This window comes from Thalia democratica, chromosome 4 (genome assembly GCF_965202585.1).
Source record: "Thalia democratica chromosome 4, ktThaDemo2.hap1.1, whole genome shotgun sequence".
Taxonomy (NCBI): domain Eukaryota; kingdom Metazoa; phylum Chordata; class Thaliacea; order Salpida; family Salpidae; genus Thalia; species Thalia democratica.
Window position 1 is genome coordinate 26,685,983 of NC_139168.1, and position 20,104 is coordinate 26,706,086.

Sequence of the window (20,104 nt, forward strand, 5' to 3'; positions counted from 1 at the left end):
ACTTCACGTTTAAAATTATTACACTTACACATTGCGATCTAAGTCGGTATAAAAAGTGAACTGTTGCAATTCAGTTCAGTCTTGCAGAAACAGTGTGAAAATAATCAACTCTATTAGTTCTAACCAGTATTGCTGCTTAAAAGCTTATTTTAAAAGTAGTTATTTTTAGATAAGCATTAGTGTTGTTTAAATAAAAAACCGATTTTTCAGAAAAAAAATCCGTAAAAACAGTTTATCTTGTAATTAAAGAAAAAAGTTAATTAAACTTTTAAGGGTCAAAATAAAACTAACTATAAAAAATATTTTGATAAAGACGAAATGCTTAAAGTTTTCTTATGTTTTTAAATTAGGTTAATCAAATTTCTAAATTAAATGAAAACAAACAATGTGCTTGAATAACTGTTTTCAAAGTGTGCACTTGTGCAAAGTTAAGTTTATAACTTTGCACAGCAAGTATGTTTTATAAATAAAATAACTTTTATAATGATTTGTATTGAACTTAAATTTTAAGTTGCTTAAGTTTTTTAATATCTCTAAGTAGGCTTTAGTATATTAAAACTCAATATTGATAACAGAGCCATGCCGGAAATATTTGTCTATAAAGATAAATTCATTTTAGGAACTCTAATATTTTTCAAAGTAGACATAAAAAAATTCCATTGATGTAGAATACTCGATACAAAACAGAAAGTTTGAAAGGTTTATTAAAAAAAGGTAGTAAGCATTATAAACGACTTCAGTTCCTACGTTCATATTTCTCTACAAGAATTTGTGTCAAACTAGGTTAATCTGAAAACAAAAATTAAGTATTAGTTAACAATAGAAGTTATAAGCAGAATTGTTAGTTAGGTACTTTGAAGTTTTAAAATAAAATACCTGTATATTTTACGGCTATTGCAAACATTTTATTCAGTTATATATTGTCATTAGATATAATCTAAAAAATCATAGAAAAATAATTAAAAACAATCGGTATTTTAGAATTTAACAATTAGTATTTTAGTAACTTAGACTTTTAAAAGACTTATCAGAAAAAGTTGTTGTATTTTAGCTTTTTATCTCTTAAAATGTTTAATCAAAAAAAAAAGTGAACAGAAGTGTTATAATTAGTTTATAACAAAAAATATTTAAAAAATACATTCAAAATCAAAGGTTGAGATTGGTAAGTGTAGGCTGGAAAAATTCAAAATGCCTAATTGCTTATTTTTTGTCATAAAATAACATAAATATACTTAGCCTTGCTTCGTTAAAGCTATTAAAAACTTTTCTATAGGATAATAGTTACAGATAAACTAGGTATTTCACAAAGCTGTTTATTTATGAATTAGTCATATAAAAGTTTGGACAAAAACTAGTTCTATAAGTGCTTAGTTTAAAAAAGGGTTCTTAATACATAAATGCACGAAAGTTCTTTTAGATTTTTGACAAAATACGATTCTAAACATTTTTATTGTTTTCGTAATAATAATCTTTACTTTACTTTATCGCTGATAATATTTAAATTTTCTTACCACTTAGGTAACTAGTTGTTTTTGTTTAAAACAACTAAGTGAACTTTCTAACTTAGGTAACTTTTGTTTTAGCGCTGTGTTTTGCTTAAATATAATTATTTTTATAAAACTCTACACAAAGCAATTCAAACACAGAAATTTTAAACATGAACTTTTTGGCGCTCCTCGCTCTCTTGCACCTCTCTTCCGCCCTCGTGTGTCCGGACAGCGGCCACGAGTGTCCCGACCACCACACCTGCTGCCGACTGGCAAGCGGCGAACAGGGCTGCTGCCCCTTCCCCGAAGCCGTCTGCTGCTCGGACGCGGTCCACTGCTGCCCGAAAGCCTTCACTTGCGACAGAGGGACGTGCACCCGCGGTCTGGAAGCGGTGCCGATGGCGAGAAAGTACAAGGCTCTTAATGACGTCACAAAAACCAAGGTTGCGAGGAGAATGTTCCCAGAAATTCCGAGGAACGAAAAGCGCGCGAGAGACATCGTGACCGCATTGCCAGAGCTGCAAAAGTACGAGGCGAAAATGACGAAAGAGACTCCGCTGAAAATCACAACGCCCCTCACTGTCACACTGAAAAGTTCCTCCGACAAAACGTCCACCGTTTGGGCCTCGGAACACCACGTGACCTCAATTTCCTGCTCCCGAAAATTCTCAAACGAGTTTTGCGTTGGCAAGCTCTGCTGCGCCTCGCGTGACGAAACCCACGAGTACTACGGGTGCTGTCCCCATGACGAAGGAGTTTGCTGCGGCAGTGGATGTTGCCGGGCCGGGGACTTGTGTGTCCATGGACTCTGCCAGAGCCTAGTCACCGAATGGATGTGGATGCACAGAAGAAGAATATAATTTTGAATTTTGAAAGGGCGTGTGGTTGAATCGGTTTTAAAATAAACTATATAATGCTGTGCTCGATTTTTATTTTATGACTCATTGTTTTTATAACCTTATGTTAAATATAACTTAAACAATTAATAAAGCTTTATGTAAAGCAAAGATAAGTTGTTATGAGATTCTGTCGTATAACAAACACTTTATGAGAAAAAAAAATCGAGTAAAAATAAATTTTGCGCAAAAGCTATTATCTTTTACTACTAAAGTGTTTTAAAACTTTGTTAAACAGTGTTTCTGTTTTCGGAACAAAAGCATAATTGAAAGTTGTGCTTAACCATCTTAAGCTCTTAAAAAGAAATTAAAATAGTGTTTCAGAAGTTTGCCTAAAACAGTTAAACAACAAATAACTAGTATGAAATAGAATAAAAGCTACATGATTAGTTAAGACGTAAAATACAGATTTGTTCAAAGCGTAATTCTAAACAAGCACCAAACTAATCAAACCCATACACCATTACTTTTCGTTCTAAGACTATTTTTAGTGAAAGATTAAAAAATTAAACAAATAAGCTGTACTCGAATCTCCTAATTTAAAAACTGTCATCTGATTCATAATTAGGTAACAATTATTAAAAAATTAAAATTAACAAAATGTGATAAAACAACTTCTATTTAAATTAATTAGAGTACTACATGTAGCTTTAAAAAAAAAAACTAACTTCTGAAGTTTTAAGAACATTTTTAGCAAAGACTTCTTCTAAACTCTAAAGCATTAAACTCAGGTCTTGATTTAGGATTTACATTCCGAAACATTGTAATTAACTCATATCTGTAACATTAAAATGTTTAGAAGGTTTTAATTGTTAATATATAAGAAGCACTAAGCTGAAATATAAAAGATAAAATGTTTAATGTTCAAATACTGTTTTAATATTTTTACTAAATGACTTTAATTAAAGTATTTAGAATAATACCTTTAAAAAACAATAGTAGTGTAAAAAACTGTAAACCTTTCAACTTGTTATGAAGTACAGTATACTACCGCTTAAGTACGCACTTTTTTGGTACGCACCTCGCCTTAAGTACGCACTTACCTAGAAAAACAAAAAAAATCTAAATTTTCCTAGACTTATAATTTTTCTAAAGCCTTGTTCTATAGAGTCATTTTCTGAGTTTGCCATCCATTTTTCTAAACTTTTATAAAATTTCTAAATTGTTTGTATTCAAATACTTTCAGAACACCTGCAAAAGAAAGGCTAATTTCAATGTGACATTATACAAAACTAATTAACTCCAAAAAATTGTTACAATTTTTATAAAGTCAAAATAAGCATTTAAAAAGAAGCAACAACAAAAAAAACTAAAGTTTGAAAAAAAATAATGAGCATCTTATCATTGTGCACTTATACTATAAATGTTTCTACTGATATAAACTTTCATATAAAAACAGTCGTGAAACGTTTTTCTTTCAAATAAAAAAATCGACCACTTTTTAGCTAATGGAAAATTATAATATATGTATTAACTAAACTAAACTTAGCTTGACTAGCATTATGTAGAAACGTTTTATAGAATAAATAAATATAAAAACATTTTGCAGATTAGAATTATGTATCAAATGTTATTTAAAATAAAAAGACTTGTTTATTTGGCTTAATTATTTGGTGGCTAGTCGTATGAAAGAAAACAAACAACTAAGTTTCATATTAAACTATGTCGTCAAAAAGTACGCACTACCCGTGCTAAGTACGCTCTTTTTGGTCGGGTTCAATTTGCGTACTTAAGCGGTAGTCTACTGTAGTATAACTTCGAACACAACATAATCTTAATCGTAAATTTTCTACTATCTAAAACTATTTAAATCAAATAAGATGAAATTTCTAGCTCCTTTGTTTTAAATTCAATCACAACATTATAATAAAAAGAACTAAAGTATACAAAGGTTAACTAACTTAAATATTAAAGCTTTCTATTATGACTTAAGGTTTTTTAATATATTGTATAGCATATTTAAATCAACCAAATTATTTCGGTATCAATTTTGTATTTACATAGTTTTTTTTTTAACTTTCAGAAGAATTTCTGGACCTAAAGGTATTATTATTTCTTTATAAAAAAATAAATGATGAAGTAAAAATTATTTTCTTAATTAGCGTTTATTATTAAAGTCAAAAATATTCAGCTAGTATCAATGTTTTAAAACAGTTATATAAAGTGTTTAATAACTTTTTTAATTGTTTTTATTTATTTCACTTGTTTGACCACTACTCATTAGGTGTTTAAGAAAAGGAAATGAGTTTTACAGAACCTTTTTTTTTCTTTACCAAATTATGAAACGACTTAAACAATCCTGTCTACTGCGTACTTAATATTATTTTAATTTTCTAAGGTTTCAATAAAACTTTGATTATAATGATTTTTGATGAACATCTAATAATATTTTCACTTCCAAAAATTTCTTTTTTTAAAGCAAGCTTATCAACATTATAAAATTACTAACTATGTACTCCTAAATTTGTGTTCAGTCCCAAGATATTTTGTTTTTGTTGCAAAAATAATGTTTGGTACCAAATTAGGAATCTTGTTCAATTTTCATCTTAATATATTTAAAATGGGAACATGTCAAAATTGCCCCAAGACAAAACTGCACAAGGTTACTAAATTGCACAAGCGGTTTAAATTGCACGAAGACAAAATTTCACGGGTGCACAATATTGCACGAAGATACTTTTGCACGAAGACAAATTTGTCCGAAGGTGCAAAACTGCACGAGGGAACAAAATTGCACATAGAAAGTTTTGCGCTAAGGGTCAATTTTGCAAGAACTAAATTTTTGCATAAGAAATACTAACCGAGGGTAAGGGCTAGGCTTAGGGCTAACACTAACAGTTACAGTAAAAGAAAATGAAATTAAAAAAAAAATAATAATACATATCAAACCGTGCAAAAATGTCTCCGTGCAAAAGTGTTTTCGTGCAAACGTTAGCCTTCTCGCAAAAGTATCTTCGCGCAATTTTATTTTTGTGCAATTTTATCTTATCGTGCAAAAATATCTTCGTGCAGTACTCTGCACTCGTGCAAATTTTATAGCTACCCATGTAAAATAGCTTGGTGCCTCTTTTTGAGTCTTAAAGTTCGCCATGCACTAAAAAAAGTATGTCGGTAAGCTTTAAATTTGGATTTTTTTTTTCTTAAACGTAACAGCTCCTGCAAATTAAAAAAAAAAACCAAAAATTAACTTAAACAAATATTAAACAACCACTGAGAAACAACAAAATAAAATACATTAAGATAAAGTTAAAATGTAAAATTGTCACATCTAATTTAATAACATTTAATTCAAGTTTTGAATTCAAGAACTAACATTACAGAAACGCAACGCTCGCTTATTTGTCAATAAAAAATCATAGTTTGCGTTTGTTCTATTTTAAGTTTAAACTATAAATAAATTTCTGATTTGAATCGAACGCTTTTTAAGAGCTCTCTGTACCTATAAGACTACTTAGGTTGTTTCCCTACTATGGTGTACGAATTTGTTCAAAAATATTTATGCTGCAATTGTAATGAAGTTATAATATCATGCCAAAAATTAATTTTATATTTTCTTAATAGTAAATAAAAAATTGAACTTATCACACAGTATTGTTACCTAGTTGTGTACGCGGGCCTAACGATTACTGACTTAACGCGCTATTATAACAATATCCTGGATAGTTTCTTAAACTAATGTTTATAATCCCCAGAAAACGTTTATTTGGAAGGGGTAGAGTTTGAGACTGATTTTTTTTACCATTAAAAAAGAATGACTTAGCCTATTAATAAAGTCGATTTATAAAATTTTAATTGAACTTATACTATTATACTAATAGGTTATAAGTATTTCAGGATTTTTTAGTAATCAAAAAAAAAAGTTATTTACAGGATCAAAAATCAAATAAAAAGTTATGTTTCAAAGTTAGACTTTAGAGTACCACATATACCTTTATTGTCTTTAATTTTCATCATTCAATTGTTTTTTTTTTTGTTTTTATACATGTATCTTAATTCTAGGAAAAGGCAGAGGGCTGATCAGTTACTGTCCTAGTGTTGAAAACCCAATCAATATAGCACTACAAGCATCAGTGTTTCTATTCTCATCTTAGACATTCTAATATTAGAATACGAGTGCCTGCTAAAGCACCTTACCAATGACAATAATAAATTAAAAAAAGCTATTTGCTTTTGATGGGTTTTGATCAAAAAGTTGAGTTAAAAAAGTTTAAAGACTTTGAAAAACTTAAGCTATTTTGTTTTTTTAAAGAATAAAAACTTTTAAATTAATGAAAACTAAGTTCATAGCAACTCAAGTTTTTTATGATAATTTATTTATTTTATTTATTTATTATTTTTATTATTGTAGAATAATATTAGAGCTATTCTTCCGTTTGCAAAGATAAAGGTTTTTGGAAGTTCAAGCAAGCAATTTGTCATCACCTGTAATTCTACTTCCCCCTTAAAAATCAAAACTAAACTAACCAAAAAAGTTGAAATAAAATAAAACTATTTATTTACCTGAAAAAAATTCCCTTGGTGAAATGTCATTTGGCAAATACTTACTAGGTTAAAATCTCAATGCTAAAGACCACTAAGTGTAGGAAAATCATAAGGCTCAAATCCCCAGCCAAGTATCTGCCGACACTACAATAAAAAAACATTAACAATCCAATCATGTAGCCACTGTCCACAGTGTGAACTCACAATTATCTGTTGCAAACTCAAATAAACCAGTATCTAATTGAAATTATTAAGTTCTATAAAAAAAAATTAAAAGTGTAAAATAAAGAAATACTGTATGTTGGAAAAAAACCTTTTGTATTAAAAAAAAAAATATATATCAATAATACAATCAATAAAACAATAACTATTATATGAATTTGTTAGAATTAACTTGACATAAAACTCAAAAAATAACAAAAAGTCAAATGAAAGTAAACCTGTATTAACGTTATGCTTTTACCGCTAGTTAAAAATAATATAATAATAAATAAAATTACCTATCTTTTATCTAACACAGTAACAAAAAGATAAAAAATAAATCAAATTAAACATAGATATAAATAATTTTAATTATTTATAACAATCACTCTTTCATTAGAAAGACAATCACAAAAGACCCACCACAATCTGCTGCCCATATAACATGAGTCACATTTCAACACATACATACAGAAGCACGCTAGATCTACTACTTGTAGTGATTTAACAATAATTTTAAGACCATAAGAGCTGAAGTTAAAGTATTTTTCACTACAAATGTTATAAAATCTTATAACTATATAAAACAAATATTTAGCCATTAGCTACTTTTTAAAGAAATTTGAAATTTAAATTAGAGATTAAACAAACAAATATTTCTTTAATTTTTAAAACTTGCTTAATGTAGTTGAAAACACAGCTCAGGCAATGAATGAGAAAGTATGTTTTAAGAATAATAATGGCATTTTAGTTAGTGATCTATAATGAATGTATACAACTTTACAACTTTGAACCTTTATATCTCAAAAGTTATTTTTAAATGTGTTAAGCAATAAAAAAAAGTCTTACTGACAACTTTTTAATAAGATTAAATCGTAAAAGAAAATAGGTGAACTACTTACAGCAGCTTTTTTGGTAATTACCTAGGATGATGTTGCACCAATATCAAGCTGAATTATATTGTATTCGATGTATTTTTAACCATCATTTTAGGCTAAAAATAAATGTTTTAAGCCAAATATGTTTAATCAAAAAGGATACTTTATTTTAAACAAGCTATATAAATACATACTAAGACTCGAACTTATTTATTACAAACTAAAATATTTAATCAATTTAGTTTTACAATATTGTAATCAATATAAATTATTGTATTGATAGAATCGCTTCATATTGTGAAATAAAAGGGAATAAATATATTAGTTTAGTTTGATTTATGTATTTAGTAGTATATTTTTTGCTTAAAATTATGGTTGAAAATACCTTGAATATAATAAAATTTCAGCTTGATATTGGTACAACATCACCCTAGGTAATTACTGCCTTTTTTAAGTAGTGTGTGAACTTTTATTGAAAAACCCTAAGTTGTTTAAATTAATTGAAGTAATCAAGTAAAAAATATTAACTTAAGTTAAAAATATAATAAAATAAGAAATGATAAAATTATAGTAAGTAATAACTATTAATAGTATATATATTTATAAATTAATAGCCTAGCCATAATAATTCATCTCTTTTTTTAATTGTTTAAAAAATTGTGTTTTTTTAGCTGATAAGTACATTTCAATTATTTTTCTAAGCATGTTGCCCCCTGGACCCAGTTTGTTAAGCCCTGCCCTAAATAATGCCTTATCTTAATTACACTTTAATATTTAAAAACAGTAAAATAAGTTTCTTATTCATGAGTTAAAAAAATTTGACTAATTTTTGTCCTTAATCCGAGCTCTAAAGTTTAATCTGATTTGTATTATATATGTAAAATGACAAATGTTTGAAAATTATTACTTTAAATAAGTATATAAAAACATCAAAAAAAATCTTTATTCCAACCAGGCATGTCTTAATTTTTCAAAAAGAACTTAAAAATGCTTAAATTATAATTTTAATTGTTTTGAAAGATACATTTTGTACTTATATCTTTTTTAAGAGCAACAACTAAATTTCTCAACTTGAATCCAAGGAGATAATACAAATTTATTAGTTAATGAATTCTTTTATCAAACAATGTTCTACTTAGTTAATCAAAGAGATTAATCAGATCATCAGTTACAATTAAAATCTTATGCAAGTCTATTTATATACTACATAATTCAAATTCTATTGTAAAAAAAAACTGAGAGTCTCATTAATCTCATTGCTTAACTGAGTAAAACATTGTTTAATAAAAAAGTTCCTAAATTAATATTTTTTTAAGATACATTTTATGTAAATAACATTTTCATAACAGAAAATGTATGTTTTAAATACTATGATTTCAAAAGATACTATGAATATTAATTTAATTCAGAAAAAAAAAAATCAGCATATACCTGGTATAGTTTTGATAAATAGTTTTTACATTGTTTTCATTGTGTTAGTATGCATTTTAATCAATGATTAGCAATAATTAAAACTTGTTAAATAAAAACAGAAAAGTTCATATTCTAAAAATCGAAAGTTTAAAAAAATAAATTAGTATTAATTACCAAAAAGGATGGCCATTTAATCTGAAATAACCTGGAATTTAAGAATTTAGGCAAAACAAAACTGTAGAAACTAGAATTTGATATAAAAAAAACAAGTAGAAACATCTGGAATTTTCAACAATTTTTATAAGAAATATAGAGAAATTTTGATTAAATATTATATAATTTTTGGTATTATTTAAACTTTTATTTATTTTAAAATACATTTAAATTAGTATTACAGTATTTTTTTAATTTTTTTGTACTATTAAAGACTATATTTAATTATTTTTTTCATTTTCTTAAATTCAATTTTACAAGAAAAATAAATAAGAAAACTTGTTCTTTAAAAAACCAGTAACCACTATGTTTGAACTTTCTAATATTAGTCTTTTTTAAGAAAAAAAGTAAATGTATACCCACCACACTTCTCAACTTAAGAATTATCTCTTTCAAAAACTTCACAACTTAAGTAATATATAACTGTTCTTTATTAGAAAGTAAAAAAATGTTAAGTAACAAATATATTACATTTTTTAATTTAACTAAAATTAGCTTTTGTAATCTTCCTAAGTAATCATAAGCATCCAAAATACTTTATACATAGTTCCCACCCACTTCCTTAGTATTATTTGACTTACTTTATATCAAGTACAATGATTGCAGAAGTTGTAACAATTAATTTTAAACTTTTAAATTTTATCATTTAAACTTTCAAGTACTAAACATAATATTAATCATTTTAAAATCATCTAGAAGACTATAAGTATTATTTAACAATTGATCTATTAGAATGTAATATTAGTTTTACTCTGTTTACATTTAACGCTTTTCATAGTGTTATTAAAAATACTATTAACAAATTTAGCACAACTTTAAAAAATTATTACATGCATAACAGTCGTAACAATTACATAATTATTTCTTTATTTAAACTTTAAATTCAATGCCTTAAAAATTGTGCAGCAATACCATAATAACAAATATATTCTAAATATGCTATAAAACCAGTCATCTTCAATGTATGTATTCATAGATGGCAGATTATGTATTAGCAAAACAAAAGTTTTGATAAGGTATGAAATTCTATGTTGAAGCAAAAATGTGTATTTAAAATTCAAAACTGTTGAAATCTGTCAATATAACAACCCTTATATGTACACACGCTTACATTGGGTTCACAAAGCACCTGTAATTAGAAAGCCACTGCTTTAAGTTATGTAAAATGTTTAGAAAAACTTATAAACACAAAGTTTTTATTATACGATTGTTTTATTGAAGTAAATATAAATTATTTAATAGGTAAAATAAAATGATAAAAAAATAAAGGAAATATGAAGATAAGTTTAAGTCAGAGGTTTTTAGTCTGTGTACTGTAAATAAGTAAATTATAAAGTCTTGTGCTCACAAAAATTTTAAAATTGCTTTAATTCTTTTTGTAGCGTCTTAGTTTTTTATGTAATATTTTAAATGAACAAATAATGTTAAACTTACATTATTTATTCAGCTAACATCTTATAGAATTTAAAAATAAGTCATTTATTTAATAATTTATAAAGTTTTTAAGGCCATATAAATAGTACTAATAGGTTTCTACAAGTTGATTTTGTTTTGTAATGTTGTGCAATATTTTCTAATTTACCAGATACTTTTTACAGCTTGACAAAACTAAGAGTGATCAAAGTCCTTGAGTTTGATCGGCATTGTTTGCAATACTCAAACTAAAAAACATAAGATATAAAATGTTAATCTACAAGTTTTACGAATGTTCTTTAAAAGTTCATTGCTTATATTTAGTATTTTTATTTTTAGAAGTGTTATAGTTGTACAAAGAACGTTTTGAAATTTGAAATCACTGTATTTTATGGTTTTTGGTCAAAAAGTTATTGTTTCTTTAAGTTTAAAATCCTTGTTGTAAAATTATCTTAAAATTTGTTAGGATTGTCGCACACTTAAGCTATTCAAGCAAGATAACTCGAATAGTTTTAGATTTTTTAAAACTGAGGCAAAATTAAATAATTTTTCTAAATCTTAACTTTTACTTGTTTTGTTATTATTTTGGTATTTCTAAATTTTTAAGTTTTATTAACAGTATTTAAAGTTTTAGGCCTATAATTTTTTTTTTCAATTCAATTTAAATTCTTGCTATTTTAAAGTAGGCAAACCTGATTTTAAAAATATTTCAACAAGTCTCTTGCCCAAATAAAGAACATGGACTTTTGTTAGAACTGAACTTCCTAATTCAATAATGATCAATTATGTATGTTTGCATCCAGTTTTTTACAAATTTTATTGTACCTAAAAAGTTTAAAAAGTTTTATACCTATCAAAATTGTCAGAAGTTGATTTGACATTAATATTTGGTATGAGATAGATTTAATGTTTTTAAAGAAAAACAATGATTAAAAGGTTGTTTTAACAAACTAGCTCCATTAAAGCAATGTAGTTACTCAATACAAAACTTATCTGCGACATTTATACTTTGTATTTAATGTTATCTGTGTGTAAAAAAAAAAAGTTGTATAATATCTTCTGGTTAGAACAAAAATACAACAGAACTTTTACCAGTAAATCCTTAGCCAGATACAACATAAAAAATGATAACACTTTTGTTAGTTAAGTAGTAGTACAGTTTTTTACAAAACTAACTATATTTCAAAAGAAAAACGTAATTTTATGTTGAAAAAACTTAAAGTTTATGCTCTTATTTTTTAGTCATCTTTTTTTAATGATATACAGTGGGTTGGCAAGCAGACACTGACTTTTATGTGACTAGAAACCTAGTGTTATACATAGTTAAATAGAACTGGATTTCTTGCTTTATAAACTTTTTTGTCTTCATTTTGGAAGTTAGTTAAGTTGAATTATGGCCTATTTTTGCTACTTATAAGTTAAATTAGATAAAAAAAATTTCATTGAAATTAGGATCCAGCCAAACTACATGAAAAATCTAAAAATCATACATATATGGATATTTCTTTTTTTATATCTTGGATATGGTATAAAAATTCTGAAGCATGAGATTTTTTTTGGGACTTTAAATTGTTTCTTTTTGAGTTTGTTATTTTACTTTAAAATGTGCTTTTTATTTGCAATTGTTTACATTAAATTTATCAACAAAACATGTTGATTACCTAATAGAAATTTTTATTTCTTCATTTAATGACACAATTTTGTTTGTAATAGTGTCTTATGAACTAACGTAGGGGTTAACAGGCATTTTGTAGTTGTGTTTTGTTTTTAGATAAATATTTGTTGAATATTTAAAAACTTACTTTGTTTTAGATGTCTACTAGAACTTTAAAAAAATCTAAAACTTCAAAAGCTGAGCTATATGCACCTAGAAACTTGAATAAAAAGTCCAAGGAAAAAGCTGGACAATGTTTGTCAAGTTCTAGTTTGTCAGAATATTTTTTGCAGGAAGATGGACAAAGTTTTACAACATGCCAAGTTGATGACTGTGGAAAAAAGTTCAGCACTAGAGTTGAAAACCATGAAAAACTGATTGAGCATTTGAAAAAATTTCACAGTATTGATTTTGTTCCAAAAGTTAGTTTTAGTTACATCATTTGATTTCTAGCTTAAAGTTCTCATTATTTTTAGTCCTGACATATTTTTCGAATTTGTTAAATTAATTAAATAATATTTATCTTCTAAACCAAAAGTAAAAGTTTAATATTTTCTCAATTAAATTTGTATTCAAACAAAAATATCTATATTTTAAAGTCTTGAATGCTTTGTTTAGGCACAGCCACCTCCAGCTAACTTACCAAATGATTCTGAACCTGCCATGTATGAAGCTGGAGAAAACAGTATACAGGGAGATGAGTCTGAAAGAGTTTGTGTTTTTATTGTTGTCACTGTTTGTGTAATGTAAAATTTTTCTAAAGTCTATAAGTGATATACATAGAAATTTGTGAAGAATTTCAAGTCCTATAACTCATCAAGAAACTTTAAAATTGAAATACTTTTTAGCATTAATTAAGTTAAAGTATTAGTTTTACCTAATCAAAACAAATTTCCTGTTAAGTAAGTTAGCCTTTATGTATATAGATTTAATCAACGTTATTTAGTTTTTAGGTGAGTAATTATTATTTATTTCATGTTAGTAAATCGCTTTGAATAAAAAGTCTTTTTTATTTAAAACGATTTTGATAACGACAAAAAAATCAGAACAACACACAACCAAGGGAAGATTTGAGATACTTTAAACTATAATATTCTTACTTTTGATGTTAGTAGATTAAATAAAAATTGGATTTTTGTGCTTAAGAGGTCTTTTAAAAACAAACTTTTCTAAATGTAGATAAAATAGTCTGTACTATAAATATAAAAATAATATCATTAAAAGTTTACTTAGAAGTTCTTCATTATTTTAAGATGTATTTACTTAAATCATAAGTTCATTTCATAAAATATTCAAAATATTTTAAGTTGATAACTCCAACTCAACAACTTTTTCTTTATAAATACTTTTTTTTAACGTGTTTTTGTATACTTTTAATTTATTTTGAGAGTAAAAATCTAAGTTCTCAATAGTAAATGTTTCATAATGCTTATTAACGAATTTTACTTATCTTTTATTTAATCTTTTAACAAATTTGTTTAATACTTTTAATAGTTCTCATAGTAGCCTTAAGATTTTTATCAACTCTATTAGTTTTTTTTTTAGTTTTTTTTATGAACTTATTTAGTAGCTTTATTGATACAAACCCTAAGCTATTTACCAGATTCAATTAGTTTTTAGTTTTGTGTTTGAATAAAGTTTTAAACTTAAGCTAAGCTGTAATGTCTTCAAAAATTTTTTTTTAACATTTTTATAACTGAGAATCTCATTAATAATAGCTATTAATTGAGTGAAACATTGTTTTATGAATAAATTCACAAAAAAATGAATTTTTAAAGTTTAGTTTTTGAAGTTGTCTGAGTTTATAATACATATTTCGGTTTGTCGTAGATTTATTTTTGTTTTGTATTATTAGCCTTTATTTTTTGTTTAAAACCCTATTTCTACATATAAATACAAATTTTTATATGTTCATTAAATACAATTTAGAGTCTTATTAAAAACGACACTTTTCTTTATAAAAGGAAAACTACTAGTCCTGTATAAAATCTCAATATCATCCACATATTTTTTGAGTTTTAAAATCACTAACTTCAAAAAAATAAACAACTTCAACAGTCCAATACCTTTATTTAATAAACTTGTCAATTAAAAGTTAAGTGTTAAAACATTCTTACAGCCTGGGCTGAGGTTGAAGATCAACAAGACGCAGCTGGACAAGCAGAAGAAAAAGAAGAAGAAGAAAAAGTCGAAGCGGAAGAAGAAGAAGGCGAGGAGGACGGTGGTGACCAAGAAGAAGTTCACCGCCAACCCCGACCTTCCCAAGTACTTCAGCAACCAGCAGAGCTACAACTTCGCCGTGTGTCAGGTCAACAAGTGCGGCAAGAAGTTCAGCACCAGGGTGGAGAACGACAGGAGGATGATGGAGCACCTGAAGAAGACGCACAAAATCGATCTGCTGCCGAGCGTGAGTTTTGTTTGTGTTTTAAGTCGTGGTTGTCATATCTTTTTGTTAAAATGTTATTTTGTTTGAGTTGTTAAATATGTAGTTTGTATTTCTGTTAATTTTAGGATTTTTTGCTGTAAAGGCAAATTCGAACTGATGGAATTTCTTTTAATTTTAAGATATTTTACTACTGAAAAACTACTAACAATAGGAGATGCTTGTTTAAAATTTTTTTTTGATATTCTCTATCGTGCATTTAAAACATATTATTTTCAGGGAGATAAGACGAATTTTGTTGAAACAGTTGTGTCAGATAATGATTCTCAACCCGAGAATATGAAAGAATTAGAAGTTAGCATTTAATATATATTAATTATTTTCAAATAAATGTTGATTATTTTATTTTGTTCAAATGATATTTTAATTGATAAGAGTTTATAACTATTAAAGTTAATTATAGACGTAATTTTAAAATAAATTAAAGAAAAAGTTTTAAAAACTTGTGACTTTTAAAAACAGCATGATTTGCAAATTTAAAACCATTTGTTTGAAAGTTAGTAAACTATTTAACAAAATGTTGCCTCAAGCCAACAAACCGCTCAACTTGTTTTTCGTTCTTTCTCGTTTGTCACCCCAGGAATATTTTAAGGAGTCCGACCCCTTCACCCACGCCTTCCAATCGTACTCGCGTCTCAACAAGGAGCGGATTCAGTCGAGCGTGATGGGCGATCTGGTCACGTGCGGGGCCGTCCCCCTACCGAAACAAAAACCGCCCACTTTGGAGGGACTGGTTGAGGGGGGACGGTACAACGAGGACTTGGGAGCGAACATGCTGCTGGAGCTGTGCGGAATGGACGACAAGTTTGCTGCTTGCAAGACACAGGTAAGCATTTACAATCTTGTTGTTTTTAGAATGTTTTATTTTTACTGCATTACTGGTGGTATGTGGTAGGGAGTGATTCATGGGATCAAAATATAAAATTCTAAGTTCTTGTTTGCTTTTTTTGGTTGAATTTTATGACGATTAACTATATTTAATTTTAAGTGTTTAAACTTTTTTGCATTAGTCTTGATTAGACTTTATTGAGACTTAAATGATAGAAAAAGCTGTTAGTGAAAAAATTGACAATATTTACGCTAATCATGTGGTATCAAATGGTTTCTAATAAGTCATACTAACTAGCTTAAATTGTTGAGGTTTTGATGAAAACTGCTTAAATAGTTAATAGGTATTTAAAGTTACAATAAAGCTGTGTCTTGTACAAATTGTTTGTTGTGCGGAATGGACGCTGCTTGCAAGACACAGAGGTTGCTTGGACTCTGGTTGCTTTTAGACTTTTTATAGTGGCATGTAGCAGGGATAGTATTTTTTATAAACAAGTTTTTTATTATACAGAATAGATACTTTTGAGTCATAAGATAAAGTTCAAGTGTTTATAATCTTGTTGATTTTTAAATACTTAGACTTAAAGGGTTTTTTTCTTACTCCCGGTTGTATGTAGCAAGGAGTGATTTTTGGCTCAATAAGTTAAGATTATGAAAAAAATATTTACTTTTTTTAGTTAAATTTTTAAACAGTTAGTTAGATCTTGGCGAAAAAAGTTTAATCTTTTTTGCATTGGTCTTGGTTAAGTTTTATTAAAACTGAAATGATACCATATAATTCTAAATACGAGCTAGTACAACTTGACAATTTTAGAGTTTTTTTTGAAAAAGCTGTTTCTAATGTTTTATAATATTTTTGCTAATAAAATAAAATAATTTATTTCTGTCATGTTGTTAAAGTTTTGAAGTCAATTTTTTAAACAACTAATAGGTAAAAAAATTACAGTAGAGCTTTGTTTTATACAATTTTTTTGTTGAGGCAAAGTAGTTTTTATTTTAAAAATTACTTTTAATTTTGGTAATTTACACTTGTTTTATTTTTGCTAATGTCAAGTCTATGACAAAAACTGTCTTAGTACAATATTGTAAACTGTAGTTTTTGAGAAAAACTTTGCTAAAAAAAAATAAAACCTTTTTTATAACAAACCAAACTGAACAGCATTTAAAAAAATCTTTTTTTTACTGCTTTTTTATAAACAAATACTGTAGCATACACTACCCAACATATAAATTTAATTTCCACCAATTTAAACAACTGCTGTTATAAAATTGTTATAACAAATTGTAGGCAAGCCCCAACAGTTTTTACAACGCGTTGTCCTACTTATTATACGGAACTGAGAAAAAATCAATCAGATTGAGATACCGACTTCTGCAAGACGCCTGCAGAAATTTACACTACCTGAACTCTGTTCACATGTTTGTTGTGTTTCTTGAATATTTATATAAAGCTTAAGTTAAACAATATGAAAAATAAATGTATGTTTTATAATTACTATTAGGGTCTAATAAAAGATTTCTAAGTCATAGTATTGTTCAAACCAAAAAAAAAAAGGGAAAAATAAAAACTAAAATTAATTTATTGTAGTTTCTTAACATTTTTTGTATTGGTCAGATGTATTAAGTCGTTTAGCCTTAGGATAATGCTTAAATTTAACAAAACTTTCTTTTTCAATTTTTTATTAAGTATCTTCACTTGATACACGTGTTCATACTTGCTAGATATCACGGAAAGCACAAGACAGTGAGCGACTGCCTGCGAAGTTGCTGCACATTGCAGGACGAAGCTTGCGTAAACATGATGTACATTGCAGCAGAATCCCTCAACGTATCTATAAGGAGCCACTTCACATCAACTAAGAAAAACCTCTCAATGGACTTCTTCCACTACAATCAGGTTGTTGAAACATATGAGCCTTTTTAATTTGTTTGTTTTAATTATAAGCTAATTTTGCTTTCAGCCTTTTCAATGCTTGAATATATTAGTTTCGTAATTTCCGACTTTATTTGAATTAATATTGCTTTCCGGGTTCAAAAACCTGGCTCATTTTATCGTGTTTATAAAAAAGTGATTAAGAAAAAAAAAACCTAAATGCGCTATCACAAAAAAAAAAACTGGACCATTGAAAACAGTAATCTTAAAACAACTTTCAGTACATCAAACCCTCTAATAAGAAGCATAAACACGAAATAAACATTCTGTGGGTCGGCCGAACCATGACGTGCCGGAACCAGGTCGTCGCTCTCCTCCCCAAAAACCCCCCGAAACAAAACCCCCTGGAATCTTCTGCTCAGGAGGTCCAGCCGACGGAGCAAACGGAAGCCGATAACGTGAAGGTTGTAGAACAACTGAATGTGGTTCATTTTATCATTTCAAAGTTTCACATCTACTTATTTTCTTTTCAAATTTTTTTATTTTTGATAAAATATTTAAACAAGTAGTTCTTCTTCAAAGGTGGCGGCTCGGGAGAAGAAGGTGAGTGGAACGTTGGAGGGGATCTACATGAAGATGGTTGGTGCGTGGAGGGAGCAGAGAGCGCTGGAGGAGATCCCGAATGATGTTAGTAGGGTGTTGGGTGAGGAGTTTTATCTGAAGTTCGACAGGATCAAGCAGAGAGTGGAGGACCTCATATCGAGTTTGTTTGTGTTTGAAACTTGCAGAGGATTTTTGTGCGGTGTTTTCTGATGATGATTAGTCTAAATGTTCAACTTACAATTTTTTAATTAATGAAAAATAATGAAACTGAAGTAAAACGTTATGGTTTTTACATTGCTTTTGATTGAATATTCCACTGTAACTTTTTTTAATTTGCTTTACTTTGCATAGTTTTAATTTTAACTTGAAAAATTTTAAAGTGAGGATTAGAAAATATTACATAATTAGGTATAGCTTACGCTACACTGTCTTGTTCCAAATTTTATATTTTGTATTACTTTTAATTAAACATGTTTGAATTATATTGTGAAATTTGTATTTTAAACCAATGAATGCTCTAAAAGTTAATAACAATTTTCAGCTATAATCAATTTAATATAAGCTCAAAATACTTTACTAGTACAATTGTCACAATTTTTTACAGAAAACTTTGGCAACTGGAAGATGACGTCGGCGCGCGAGGAGAACTTCCACCTGATAGAAAAGCGTGATGACGTCACAAACCACCTCCAAGACGTCACACAAGTTTTTAAGTTGGGACCTTTGTGGCTGACGCAAGACCGGACCACCAAATTGTACTCGTCGGCGGACGTGGAAAACAGCAAAGTGGTCGAGTTGACGTTGTACGAGGTGTGTAGAAAAACTGAGCTGTTTTATTACTATCAATTGTTTAATATTTGATATGTTTGTTTACACTTATACTTGTTTTCATTTCAGATGTTTCATTATTAACAGAATTAAAAAAAACATTCACACTAGGTGGAGCACGCAGTGTTCGAGTGCACCGCCTTCGTTCTGTACGTCAGCGAAGTCGACCACCCGGTGGCGCAAGTGGCGATGGTCTACGTCACGGGTGACGCTGAAAAGTGCTTCCTGGGAGAGCTGAAGGAAAATAGCAAGTTTTGAGTTTCCGTGTGAAAATTGTGGTTTTTGGAGCAGAGTCATTTTGAGGTTGAATATATTGATATTAATTTAACCTGTTTGAAGATTTTCTGAAAAAGCTGTTTTTTTGTGATCAAAGCTTTTAGGTGATTTGATGTAAGTAGTTTATGAAGTAAAACATAAAAAAATAGGCAATTTTAATCTAGACAGTTTTTGTTTAACCATGTAAACTTATATTTACAGAACTTTTTTTTCGTTAACAGCCTTAACTGGTTTCTTCAAAAGTTGTTATAAAACGAATTATTTTATGTAAATAAAGTTTTACATCATATTTTGTTATTAGTAATTTGTACTTTTCATACAAGTTTTGCATTTACTTCAATTTTTTTCGGTTTTTTTTTTTATAAATGTTATAAAAAATTACATTAATAGTTAAATTTACTTTAAAAAGTAACGTATTCTCAAAAATGTTTGAGTTTGATTTTGTGCTAATTCTAGTCTGCCTTGTGTTAAATTGATTGTAAACAATAAGCATTCAGATTTTAAACATAGTGTTATAGTAATATGCTTAAATATTTGCTATTAAAAGTACTGCAATGTGAAGGTTAGTGGTAAAGTTTACAAGTTTTTTAAAGAAAAACCCATGTACTCAAGCAGA

The 20,104-nt window shown here is 27.7% G+C and overlaps 1 protein-coding gene across 1 annotated transcript; it reads left to right on the plus strand.

The window, feature by feature from the left end:
* The first annotated feature begins 4,943 nt into the window (after nucleotides 1–4,943).
* On the plus strand, nucleotides 4,944–19,470 carry LOC145833178 (uncharacterized). Its single transcript, XM_082940377.1, has 12 exons — nucleotides 4,944–4,985; nucleotides 12,931–13,059; nucleotides 13,256–13,372; nucleotides 14,757–15,044; nucleotides 15,300–15,374; nucleotides 15,673–15,906; nucleotides 17,197–17,327; nucleotides 17,631–17,805; nucleotides 18,063–18,245; nucleotides 18,364–18,544; nucleotides 18,989–19,194; nucleotides 19,324–19,470. Exons 1-12 carry the CDS (start codon nucleotides 4,944–4,946, stop codon nucleotides 19,468–19,470), a joined length of 1,908 nt encoding a protein of 635 aa, XP_082796503.1.
* Nucleotides 19,471–20,104: the final 634 nt, after the last annotated feature.